The sequence below is a fragment of the Erinaceus europaeus genome, chromosome 21 (genome assembly GCF_950295315.1).
Source record: "Erinaceus europaeus chromosome 21, mEriEur2.1, whole genome shotgun sequence".
NCBI lineage: Eukaryota > Metazoa > Chordata > Mammalia > Eulipotyphla > Erinaceidae > Erinaceus > Erinaceus europaeus.
This window is the reverse complement of record NC_080182.1, coordinates 36,740,882-36,754,352: the sequence shown is the minus strand read 5'-3', so window position 1 is coordinate 36,754,352 and position 13,471 is coordinate 36,740,882. Positions and strand designations below refer to the sequence as shown.

The 13,471-nt window shown below is 45.4% G+C and overlaps 1 protein-coding gene across 1 annotated transcript in view; it reads right to left on the bottom strand.

The window, feature by feature from the left end:
* Window positions 1-341: 341 nt before the first annotated feature.
* Window positions 342-13,471, bottom strand: part of GALNT15 (polypeptide N-acetylgalactosaminyltransferase 15) — a 39,351-nt gene continuing 26,221 nt past the window's right edge. Inside the window, exons 7-10 of the mRNA XM_007529769.3 lie at window positions 10,612-10,743; window positions 10,233-10,337; window positions 6,545-6,688; window positions 342-2,645 (exon numbers count right to left, since the gene is read on the bottom strand). Of these exons, the coding sequence (XP_007529831.1) occupies window positions 2,499-2,645; window positions 6,545-6,688; window positions 10,233-10,337; window positions 10,612-10,743 (528 nt within the window). The 3' untranslated portion in view covers window positions 342-2,498. The remainder of the gene's footprint in view (window positions 2,646-6,544; window positions 6,689-10,232; window positions 10,338-10,611; window positions 10,744-13,471) is intronic.

The following is a 13,471-nucleotide window of genomic DNA, read 5'->3' as shown; positions in this document are numbered from 1 at the left end:
CCCATCGTGTATGAGCACAGAGTTCTAGAGATCTTTGTCTTTGCGTCCTCTATTTTCATCTCATCGTGATAATAAATATCAGTAGCAGAGCACACACATGGGACCCTGAGTTTGATCGCTCACTTGGCTTAAGTTGGCTTAACATGGGCACGGCCTTGACCCAACCATATCATTTTCTAACTGTGTGACCTTGGAAGGATTACTTCATCTCTGAAAATCTTGGTTGGGGGTTGTGCTTCCATTTTATAGGCCGAAGAAAAAAAGTTCAGTCATAAGGTGCAGGCAGGCAAATGAAAATCAAAATATTGAGAAGCAAGTCTTCCAAGGGTCTTGTGTCTCTACTTTTATTTTTATTTATTTATTTTTTTCTGTTGTTTTTTAATTTTTTATTGAGGGATTAATGTTTTATAGTTGACAGTAAATACAATAGTTTGTATCTACTTTTAAATTGGTCACTGTGGAAAAAATTAGCTGATCCCATAGAGAAGAGAATTAGAGCTTTCACTTGTAGTCTAAGGCAAAGGTTGGATTTCTTTTAGAACTAAATGGAGACATCTGTTTTGTTTAAATTAAGGGTCTGCAAGTATCAGTCAGGGATTAAGTTGACAATCATTTCTGTAATAAACTAATAAATCGTGGGGATGGTTAAGTAAGCAAGAGACACCACATTCTTGCTTTCTTCAACCAATTAGGCAATAAGCCATCTGGGTCCTATTGTTAATTACTGTCAAGTACAACTTATACAGTTGAATCCAGCCTCTTATTTAATTATATTAATTTATTCCAGCAACTTCAAATACCCACCATACCAATAATAAAGTTCATTTAAAACATAGAGGTCTTATTTAATTTTTTTAAAGCATTAATAAGCTTTCCAAAGTTGCCATCTGAGAATTTTTTTTAACTCTGTCTCACCTCAGGATGTTAGGGGAATTTAAGTCTAGACAAGTCTGAAGGAAGAAGATGATAGTTGAAATGTGTCCTCTTTACAGATGATGAATCTACTCAGGGTTGTTCAATGAACCTGTTGGCAAGGTGGGCGCTCTTTGCTTCTTCTCTTCAATGTAGTCCCCACAAGTCACAAGCAGCTGTGTCGGACAGCAGGGGTCTCCAGTGACGTCAAAGTAAGAAGGAATGCATCAAGTCATCACTTGTGCAGGAATGCACAATTATGATAGGTGTAACTTGAAAATGTTCACTTCCCACCTAGCTTTTCTCTTTTGAAACGCACTATTTTGAACACAACCTCAAAGAGATCAGCATCCTTGTAGGGAGGTTTCAAACTCCTTTTAGAGGAAAAGTTAGTCTCACTCGCCAACTCTTCGGGCTTATCACTAAGTAGGTTGAGTCACACCTGAGAATCTGACTCTAGCTGGTAAGGACACTGCTCTAGTGGAGGTGTGTTCCAGCCACAATTGTGGACATTAAACCTGTGGGCATATTTGGGTTTCTGGGCAGTTGGACTCAGATGGTCCTGGCAGCCCTCATTAACACCCACTTCTGTTCTGGTTCTTCTCTTATGACTGCAGCCAAATGGTCTACCCCCAAGCTACCTCCCCACCCCTACACCACCCCATACAGTTCAAAGGCAGCATTTCCCCTCTGGCAAGATTGCCTCTGGCATAGATGCTCTTTGTGTCCCAAGCAATGCAAACTCTGTAACAGGATATTAAGAGTTTCTTAAGCACGGCTATGCTCAATCTGAGCTGAGTCTCCCAAGAATAATGACTCAAGAAGTATATATATTACATAAGAATCATTTCATGGTTAACCAAGCTAGAAAAGGTCTAGAACAAGGCAAATGGAGGTAGAAGGTTCCGAGGACATTCTTGTCAACATGAAAATATCTCACACCAGGTCTGCCAATCTGTCAGCTACAGGAGTGAACTGAAGAGCTTAGCCGGTGCTTCCTGCCCTCTTCTCTCCAACCCGACCCCTTTTTCCAAGTTTCTCTTCATTCTTCTGAATTGTGCCTTCCATTTGTATGACAAGATAAGTCTGATCCAAACTTTTGGAATGTCAGAACTTTTTTTTTTTCTCTCTTCTCAATTTGATTTTCATGGTTGGCTAAGTAAGGTAAGGACATTTAAAATAAATGGTCTGGTTGGATTTGTGTCTCTTGAAAGTGTTAGTGGAATATATCCTGGCTTCTTTCCATAGTCTGAAGTAAAAGTAATTACCAAGTGCCAAAAGATTATATATATATACACATACATGTGTGTGTGTGTGTGTGTGTGTGTGTGTGTGTGTGTGTGTGTGTGTGTGTATAATCTGTACTATCTGGCCATCTACCTACCACTGATGAAAGCAGTGAATTCATTCTTTGTTAATTTTCTTGAAGAAGAAGAAAAAAAAAAAAAAACGGTCAGCAGGCAGGAAGACAAGCTGTAAGGAACACCGGGAACACAGATGCAAAAGGATCGACTTTTTGAAATGGTGGTTCTTTCAGTCCCCTCGGTGCTGACCTGTGATGGCCACGTTCTCTCTCCTCCTGGGAGTCACCGTTCATCCACGGCACGGACTAGGTCAAATCGCCACAGCTGGCTGGCTTTTCCGTCACACGGCCGCAGGCGCAGATTCCTGTTGTTTTCCTGGAGGACAGCTTCCATGCATCTCCCAGAGAGAATGTGGACAATCATTCCATCCTGAAGAGAGAGAAGAAAAAGACAGTCTCCTGCAATTAGTCAGCAGAGGAGGATATTTCAGAGGGCTGTGCTGGTAATTAAGAAAATTATAGGGGTTTGGGCGGTAGTGCAGCGGGTTAAGTGCACGTGGCGGGAAGCGCAAGGGCCCAAGTAAGGATCCTGGTTCGAGCCCCCGGCTCCCCACCTGCAGGGGAGTCGCTTCACAGGCGGTGAAGCAGGTCTGCAAGTGTCTGTCTTTCTCTCCCCCTCTCTGACTTCCTCTCCTCTCTCCATTTCTCTCTGTCCTACCCAACAACAACAAAATCAATAACAGCGATAATAATAACCACAACAATGGTAAAACAACCAGGGTAACAAATGGGAAAAAATGGCCTCCAGGAGCAGTGGATTTGTGGTGCGGGCTCCAAGCCCCGGCAATAACCCAGGAGGCAAAAAAAGAAAAGAAAATTATAGGGGCCTTTAGACTTGTCCAGTAAGGAACTAGAGTATTTTGTTTAATATAAAATGTAATGTAAGTACCCTTTAAATTTAGATATCACTCAGAGTCTTGGGATAACTCATTCAATTATTTTTAATGTAAATTTAATTTTTTCTTTTATTTGTAAGGACAGAGAAATTGAAAGGAGATAGGAAGTGAAATTGAGAGGGGAGGAGGAGATAAAGAAGGAGAGAGAGAGACACCTGCAGCCCTGCTTTACCACTTGTGAAGCTTTCTCCCTATAGGTGGGGCTGGGGGTTTGAACCTGGGTCGCTGAACACTGTAACATATGCACTCAACCAGGTATACCACCACCCAGCCCCCTCACTTGTTTGTTTTTGAGATATAATTCCCACTAAAATAAAATTATTTTTAAAGTATACCTCTCAGTTTTTATCATCCTCAGGAGGTATATGCAACCATTACTACTTCCTAATTTCAGAACATTTTTATTACTGTAAAAAGAAGTGCAATACCGATTAGCAGTCACCTTCCCCAAACTGGAAATGATCTGCTTCCTGTGTTTGTGGACTTGGACATCTCATGTAAATGGGATCATGTCTGCAGCCTTGGAGGTTCACGGTGGGTAAAACACTTGATTTGGAAGAATGAAGTTCAGAGTTCCACCTACCATCATGCTCTGATTCTTTCTGTATCTCCCTCCATGTCTTCTCTTTGTTCTAGTTAATTAATTCATTCATTCATTAATACCAGGTGATGGCATTCCTAGTTGAGTGCACATATAACCAGGTCTAAGAACCTGGGTTTAAGCCTCCAGTCCCCACCTGCAGGGGGGACTTCACTGATAGTTAAACAGTGCTACCATGTGTCTCTTTCTCTCTCCCTCTCTACCTCTCTGTCTCATTTTCTCTCGGTCTCCATCAAAAAGAAAAAGAAAAAGAAAGGGGATAGATTATATCTTTGTTATATTAAATATAACAAGTGGAATCATATAACATGTGGTGTGGCCTTTTGTGATTAAATACTTCCACTTCCCAATATATTTTCAAGGTTTATCTATGCTGTAGCATAAAATATCATCTAATTATTTTCTTTTTTATGTGTTAAAAATACATAATATAGGGTTTAAGAAGGCAATAGATGTTTATTGCTCTAATCACATTATTTGGCAATTGGGTTAACTTTGAAATATCCCTTTGTTAGGATTTGCTGTATCATACACAGCATCACCATAATTTATGTCCTTTGACATTATTTTATATAGCTGTGCCACTGGTTGCTTCTGTTCTCCCTGGTCTAAGCTTTTAAGAGAGTCAACATATCAAAGATTCAGCCTATGGTCTGTGTATTAAAAAATTTGAGACATTCAATCAATTTTTCCTCTCCCATAGTAATTAGTGATTTATATGACTACAAATTAATAGGGGTATACATAAACACCATTCCCACCACTGAAAGACTGTGTCCCACTCCTTCCTCCCCCTGTCCCCCACCCCCTGCCCCCACCCCACAAGGGAAAGAGAGAGACAGGCTGGGAGGATGGATCCACCTGCCAACACCCATGCTCAGTGGGGAAGCAATTACAGAAGCCAGACCTTCCGCCTTCTACATCCCATAATGATGCTGGGTCCATACTCCTAGAGGGATAAAGAATAGGAAAGCTATCAGGGGAGGGGGTGGGATACGGAGTTCTGGTGGTGGGAGTTGTGTGGAGTTGTACCCCTCTTATCCTATGGTTTTGTCAGTGTTACCTTTTTATGAATAAAAAATTACATAATATAAAACTTGCAACCTTAACCATGTGTAAGTGTAAAAGCTTCAGTAGTGTTAAGTATATTCATATTGCTGCAAAACAGATCTTCAGAAATTCTTCATGGCTGAAAACTGAAAGTCTGTGGCCGAGAAGGAAGTCTCTCCCCTCCCAGTATCATCATTATTATTGTTGTCACCTTCCTATCTCAATTCTTTTTCTTTCTTTTCTCTTTCTTTCTTTCTTTTTTTTTTTTTTTTTTTTTTACCAGAGCACTGCTCAGCTCTGGCTTATGGTGGTACAGGGGATTGAACCTGGGACTTTGGAGCCTCAGGCATGAGAGTCCCTTTGCATAACCATTATGCTACCTACACTCCGCCCCCTATCTCAATTCTTTTATCAGAGACTTGCTCACTCTCCCTAAGCACATTCATTCCTTCTATTTCTTCTTTATGGTGTACAACTATTGAAAAGACTCTGAAGTTTCCCCTGGGGAGAGATCAGGTATGTCTTTATAAAAAGTGATAAAAATGTTTATGGTAGAATTTTAAAAATATATGTATTTATTTATTATGGGATAGAGACAGAGAGAAAATTGAGAGGGGAGGGAGAGATAGAGAGGAGAGAGACAGAGAGACACCTGCAGCCTTGCTTCACCACTCGTGAAGCTTTCACCCTTACAGGTGGGGGCCAGGGGCTTGAACCCGGGTCCTTGTGCACTTTAATGTGAGTGCTCAACCAGGTGCTCCACCACCTGGCCCTACATGGCAGAATTTGTATAGGGAAAAAGTAGCATCTGTGTAGATTGTATATATTTATATATGTTCGTAGTGGAGGGGGAGGACCTTTCCATTGCTCACAGAACCATGCCAGCCGGGTGGATGACTGCTCTGTAACGTGCTCCGTGCTCTTACTTAAAGCCTGATTTCGTAACCTTCAGAAAGAGCCCGTCTGCTCTCTCTCTGCCAAAGTCAAGGTATTTTACAGCTGCTTAACAGTGATGTGTCAAATTATCATTAATATTTTTCAGATAAAGATAGGGAGAGAGAGAGAGAGAGAGAGAGAGAGAGAGACCATAACACTGAAGCTTCCTTCAATGTGGCAGAGGCTGGGTTGAACGTGGGTTGTGCACATGGCAAAGCAGCGCACTATCCAAGTGGATGACATACCACCCCTAACTCCAGTCATCATATAGATATATATATTGCCTCCAGGGTTATTGCTGGGCTCAGTGCCTGCACCATGAATGCCATTTTCCCCACCCCTTTTGTTGCTCTTGTTGCTGTAGCCTTGTTGTGATTATGATTGTTGTTGTTGATGTCATTTGTTGTTGGATAGGACAGAGAGAAATGGAGAGAGGAGGGGAAGACAGAGAGGGGGAGAGAAAGACAGACACCTGCAGACCTGCTTCACTGCCTGTGAAGCGACTCCCCTGCAGGTGGGGAGCCGGGGCTTGAACTGGGATCCTTCTGCCGGTCCTTCTACTTTGCACCACCTGCGCTTAACCCGCTGCGCTACTGCCCGACCCCCAGTCATATTTTAAGATGCTAGTGGCCCCATGTCCGCTGCTGCACTGGCTTTATCTTGTCTCGAGGCCATAGCACCAAAGTACTCAGCTCAATAGAGAGCACAGGCCTTTTTGCTAAAAGCTGACCTCTTGGAAGAACCTGGGAAACATTGCTGACCAGAAACACTGGGCCAATCACTGACCTCTTGGACGTCCCAGAGCTGCCGATGGAGGGCGGAGCTTTTGTTGGTGCAGTTCTGAAGAATCACCTGCTCTTGCCGGACGTCAAAGCAAAGGTGCTGTGGACTGCCAAAGTGGATCTCCTTTCTGCTGGCGTGTTCCAGGTGCTAGACAGAGGAGAGCAAGTAGCACAGTGAGAAGGAGAAGCTCTCCAAAATGGGAAGTGAGTGAAGCAGAGCTCACAAGAGGGCTGAGACCTGGGGCAAGCTTCACAGTCAAGTCCCCAGACGTGCTGCTGGGCTAGCCCCGGCCTCTGAGTTCTCCACATTCCTAGTGCTCTTGCATTCACACTTACATCTCCTGGGATGCCCATTATCCCGTTTTCTGCATCACAGGAGAGGGCATAAGAAATTCTGTGCACGGGGCCAGGTGATGGCACACCTGGTTGAGTGCACACGTTATGATGTGCAAGGACCCAGGTTTGAGCCCCCAGTCTCCACCTGCAGGGGGAAAATCTTCACAAGTGGTGAAGCAGGGCTGCAGGTGTCTTTCTCTCTTGTTCTCTGTCTCCCCCTTCCTCTCAATTTCTGTCTGTCTCTATCCAATAAATGAATAAAAATAATTTTAAAATCCTGTACTCAATAGATGAATAAACATCTATCAATGGATGACTAGATAAAGAAGTTGTAATATAGTAGCCCAAGGGGTGGTACAGTGGACAAAACATTGGCCTCTCAAACAAGGAGACCCTGAGTTTGATCCCCGATGTTCCAGGTGCCAGAATGATGCTCTGGTTCTTTCTTGCTCATGTTAACAAGTAAATAATGAATGAATGAATGAATATTTTACAAAGTTATGGCTTACATACTGAAACGGAATACTGTTCAGATATTAAAAGGGTCAAATTATGCCTTGTTCAACAACTTGGATGGAACTTGAGGTGATTATGCGAAGTGAAGCAAGTCAGGAAGTGAGAGGCAATGGCTAGATGATTTCCTCCCCATGTGGAATATGAATAGTGGAAGCATATGCACTGGGAAAATGCAACACAAGTAATTCTTTGACTTGAGAAAAACATAGTGGTTACCAGAGGTAAAAGGAAAAGAGGCGGGAGAAGGGGAGAGGGGCCCCTGAGGCAGTGTGGTGGTGGGATTTGGGTGGTGGGTGGGTGAAGCACTTACGAATACAGAGGTGTGAAGCTGAGGGCCAGGCAGTAAGGCACCCAGTCAGGTGCACGTTACCTCAGGCAAAGTCCTGGGTTTGAGCCTCTGGACTTTCTCTCCCCCTCTTCCTCTCTCCCTCTCTCCCTCTCTCTCTCTCCTTCTCCCTCCCTCTCCCTCTCCCTCATTCTCTCTCTTCCTCTCTCCCTCCCTCCCTCTCTGTGTCCCCCTTCCCTCTCAATTTCTCTCTGTCCTATCAAATAAAATAAAGTTAGAAAAAAGTTAAATTAAAAAAAGGTGTTAATCTGTGCCCCTGAACTTTAAATAGGATTGTAAACAGTGGTGTGTCAATAATGTTTGGTTAAGAAACAAGAAACAGAACAAAACAGAATGTTGTGAGGGCCAGGGAGACTGTTCAGCAGTTGAGCATGGCACCAGTAAAACTGAGGTTTCCGTTTTCATTCCTGACACTGTAAGTACCAGAGCTCAGCAGAGGGCGGGGGAGATAACATAACAGTTAGGCAAAGAGACTCTCATGCCTGAGGCTCCAAAGTTCCAGGTTCAATCCCCCTACACTATCATAAGCCAGAACTGAGCAGTGCTCTGATTAAAAAAAGTCCAAACTCAGCAAAGCTCTGGTCTTTCTTTCATAAACATATTATTATTATTTTTCATAAACATATTATTATTATTACTATTATTATTGGGATACAGACAGAAAGAAATTGAGAGGGGGAGATAGGGAGAGAAACAGAGACACCTGTAGCCCTGAGTCACCATGCATGAGGCTTTCCCCTTGCAGGTGGGGACAGGGGCTTGAACCTGGGTCCTTGTGCACTGTAGTGTGTGCACTCAACCAGATGCGCCACCACCTGGCCCCACCATATATATGGTGGGGGACTAGACAAGAAGGAACTGCTGGTCCCTGTTCAGGCGCCAAATGCCGAGCTAGCTTTGCAGGTGGGAGAGAGACGACCAGGGACTCATGGCTGAGATGGGAACTCAGTTCAATCTTTATTGACCAGTGGGGATGCCATGCAATCAATCTCTATTCATTAGAAAATCCTGTCCTTTATATCTCCTGAGGCGGAAGTGTCAGGAAGAGGAAGTACGTAGGATAGGGGGTGGGGAGAAGGAAAAAGCGCTCAGAAGTATCAAGCTTGCATCTAACCAGTGGGGATTAAACCAGTGCCCTGTAGGCAGGGCGGGTCTCAGGTAAAACAATGATTATGTAAATAGACCACAGTGTTAAGCAATGCAAGCAAACCTAATGTGATGATCAAAGCAGAAGGGGTCTTAGAAGCAGAATTAGAAGCAGACCAACAAGGAACCTGGCTCGATTCTGCTCTGCCTGATCTTGTGACTAACTCCTTTCCTCTTAGTTGTATCTGTTGCCTCTTACTTGTGGAGCCTCTGTCCCCAACATTGTATTACTGGACCCTGAGAGACTCTGCAGACTCTTTCACTGAGGGAAGCTGTCCCTCGGTTAAGCTGTGCAGCCAGAATGGCAGCTGCCAGCTGGTAGAGTCATTTGCTGGTTGTTCCTGCCCTGTGCCACCTGACCTAATTTTTATGTTCATCTTGTGGCTTGGAGACTGTCTGCTTCATGAGCATGTGAGCTGCTACAAGAAGCCTTCTGCTTAGAGGGGTTTCCTGTTCCTGGCTGAATCTGTGTGGTTGGATGCACTGCCATCATGACTTTGAAATTCGTCATCTTTTTTTTTAATATTTATTTTCCCTTTTGTTGCCCTTGTTTTATTGTTGTAGTTATTATTGTTGTTGTTGATGATGTCATTGTTGTTGGATAGGACAGAGAGAAATGGAGAGAGGAGGGGAAGACAGACACCTGCAGACCTGCTTCACCGCCTGTGAAGCGACTCCCCTGCAGGTGGGGAGCTGGGGGGCTTGAACCGGGATCCTTATGCCGGTCCTTGTGCTTTGCACCATGTGTGCTTAACCTGCTGCGATACCGCCAATCCCCTGACTTTGAAATTCTTAACGATAATTGGAGGTGAGGCCTCATCATTTTGTACTAGTTGGCTTTGATCTCTGCTTATGGTTGTTTTAATTTAAGCAGAGAATTTTCCCATACACTCTGGATTTAACAATCTGGATGATCTCAGATTATGAGATCTGCTTTGATATGAGACAAGAGACCTTTCTTGAGGTAGAGGGTGTGACCCCTTGGTCACCACAGCTTCTGCCCACTCACAGCTCTCATTGTCCTGACTTGCCTGAGCTTGGAGTCAGCTGAGAGGCTAGACCTACACTCGCTGCTTTCTGTGCCTCAGTTTCTCCTTCTGTTCACTGGAAATGCTGGCTGGATGCCTCTCTGTTCTTGGAGCTGTGATACTCATAGTCTCTGAGGGTGTTCTGTGTCTGTGCCTGCCTCTGGAACCTGACTGGGCAGGCTAGGAAGGGTTTTGCACATGGGGGTCAAGGATCAAGGGTCCTGGGGTTGTGGAAAGCAGATACTCCAAAAGGAAGCCAGAGACATCCCAGGAAAACGTGTTTGCCTCCTCCGAGCTGTCACCTAAATCCAACCACCCACCTGCTGCGGCCGGCTGTCAGTGCAAGGAGCCAGCGTCAAGGCACAGCCCACGACAGGTCCTTCTGCCTGGCAGTCCGCACAGAAGCCGAGTCCAGTGTTGTGGAGCTGCAAGCAGAGGGGCACAGACGTGAGTCCCACCCTCACCACCAGGTCCCTCTGCCAGATGTCTCCCTGCTTCCTGCTGAGTAGAACTCCCAATGCAAGGTTCGGGGGCCATCATAGCCATCGATCCTAAGAGACAGGCGACACTTGTCCTGCAGGGCTATGGGACCTCACTGCCACCTCTTGGGATGATGTGGTGAAGGGCCCTTTTTGTCTTGGGCAGCCGCCCTCCACCCTCCCTTGTCTTCTGTCTCTCCCCTGGGCCGTGCCTCCTTGCCTTTCCAGAGGACCTGGGCCCATGCTCAGACGGGTACAGCTCTGGGTGGATGTTGGCGAGGAACCAGTGAAAGGTCCTGCAGCCCAGTCTCCTCGGCAGCTGCAGGCGCTCTGTGCAGTCCGGCTTCTGGGCCTTGGGAGTGAGAAAAGATGCTGGGGGGAGGGGGTGGTGGACAGTCCATTTCCCGCCAGAATCCATTCAGCCAGGGAGGGGCTGAGGGGACTGGGGCTGAAGGGGGTAGCGGGAGCGCCTGGGATCCCAGCTCTCAGCTCTCAGGGCGGCAGGCAGTGAAGATCACTCGCCAGGAGAAGATGTTTGAGAGACATAGAACAGGATGGGCCTGGAGAGAGCTGTGGAGCCAGCAACAAGGTGGGTGACTAGACACCCTGCCCCACAGCCCCTCAGACTCAAGCAGGACACATTCTGGCTGTCTAATATTTAGTTAGTTAGTTGACTTTTTTTTTTTCAAACTCAAATATATTTATTTGTAAAAAAAAATTACAGTACTTAAAGTGTTTTCTAAAATGGCAACTATGATTAGTTAGTTGACTTTTTTAAAGATAGAGATTGAGACGAAAGAGAAGGAGAGAGAGAGAGAGAGAGAGAGAAAAAACACAGCACCAAAGCTTCCTTCAGTGCAGTGGGGACTGGGCTCGAGCCTGGGTCATGCACACGACATAACAGTGAGCAATTTCACCAATCCTGTCTCATTACTTTGCTTTTTTTTTTTTTTTAAAAAAACACTTTTTAATAAACTTTATTTGTTTTATTTGATAGGACAGGGAGCAATTTAGAGGGAAGAGGGACAGAGGGACACCTGCAACACTTCTTCACTGCCTGTGAAGCTGTGGGGACTGGGGGCTTAAACCCTGGCCCTATGCACTATAATCTGTGCACTTAGCCAGGTGCACCACCACCTGGCCCCTTCTCCTTATTTATCTTTGGCAAGTCTCTCTTACTCATGGAACCTCAATTGTCTTCCTCCCTTCCTTCCTTCCTTCCTTCCTTCCTTCCTTCCTTCCTTCCTTCCTTCCTTTTCCTCTCCTCTCCTCTCCTCTCCTCTCCTCTCCTTTTTTGTCTCTTTTTATTTTTCCTGTCTCATTCTTTCTTCCTCCTGGTGCCTCATTCCTGGACAATACCACACTCCCAGGGTAGAAGGGAAAAGAGAGAGAAAGGGAGACACAACAGAAGTGCCCCCCTGTTTGTGAAGCTGTGCCTGGTGCCCTGTGTGGTGCCCCCTTGCAGCATGAAGGGCCAGAGGCCGGGTGCTCTCGCCTGGTAAGTCGTGTGCTCTACCAGCTGTGCTACCGTCTGGCCACTAAGTTTCTATTGAACAGAATGAAAATTTTGAGAGAACACAGACAAGCATTAAAAAAAAAAAAAAAAAAACCCCAGTCAGCAATGAGACGAGAAAGTAGGATTTTCTCAGCAGCAGATGAGTCAGGCTTTAAAAAGTCAACATCACCAGTTCCCAAACTCTGCCATGGCCTGGAGACAGTGGGTGTTTACAGGAACTGAGGGATCACAGACCACAGCGGGGAGGAGGCCCAAGCACTGTAAATAACTGACACACTGTTGCTCCCAGTTCATAGCCAGCACGTCATATTCTAGTGAACTTGTCTGGGGAAGGCTAGTCTGGGGCAGCAGAACTTGCACTATATTTAGCTCTCCTCCAAGAGTTCTTTCAAATGCAGTCTGTCTCAGAAAAACAAAGAGCAAAGACTAAACTCGTGTTCCAGGGGAGAAGAGAAGACACTTCAGTCAGGAGAAAGCTGCTGAGAGTGGAAAGGGAGAGCAGCCCTGTGGCCTCTACATTCTAGGACCCCATTTATGCCATCTGTGCCTCGAGCTCCCACTTCCCACCTGCAGGGGGAAGCTTCGTAGGCGTGTAGATAGATGCCGCTCTCTTCACCTCTCTGTCTCCCCCTTCCCGCTCCACTTCTTTCTGTCTCTATTTAAAAAAAAAAAAGAAGAAGAAAGAAAGAGAAACAAACAAACAAATAGACAAAAAATAGACAAAAAAGCCACCAGAAGTAGTGGGTTGGTTTGTCATGTAGGCCCTATGCCCTAGTGATGACACTAGTGTAAATAAAAAAGTGATAATAGGGAGTCGGGCCTTAGCGCAGCGGGTTAAGCGCAGGTGGCACAGAAGGATTCTGCTTCGAGCCCCCGGCTCCCCACCTGCAGGGGAGTCGCTTCACAGGCGGTGAAGCAGGTCTGCAGGTGTCTGTCTTTCTCTCCCCTTCTCTGTCTTCCCCTCCTCTCTCCATTTCTCTCTGTCCTATCTAACGACAACATCAATAACAATCATAACTACAACAATAAAACAAGGGCAACAAAAGGGAATAAATAAAATCTTAAAAATGATAATAAAATAATGAAAAGAATCTTTAAAAAGAAACCAAATAAGAGGGGCCTTGCAATATAGCTCACTTGGGGTGGGGGGATGCCTGCTTTGTCAGGTGTGTGACCAGGGACTGAGGCCCTGGTCTGCCATATGGTCACAACACAGCACGGAATGAAGCTCTGGTGGGGTCTCTCTCTCTCTCTCTCTCTATTTCTCTCTATTTCCTATCTGAAAAGTTGACCTAAAGCTGTGAAACCCCAACAGTAGCAAAAAGTAAAGGAGAAGAAAGAACCCTCTGAGACCTGTTATTCCTCCTTCCACCTCCAAGCTAACCCGTGGCCCCATGGGGGAGATCCACATCCCATAAACGCCAAGTGAGAAACATCAGAGGCACTAGGTCCAACCCAGCCCCACTGCCCCACGAAGGTGCTGGCAGGGTCAGAAGACCCATCTTCTTCACTCAGGGAGGAAAGTCCCTTGAAAGAGACAGGCCATGGGATGCTCAAGCTGGAA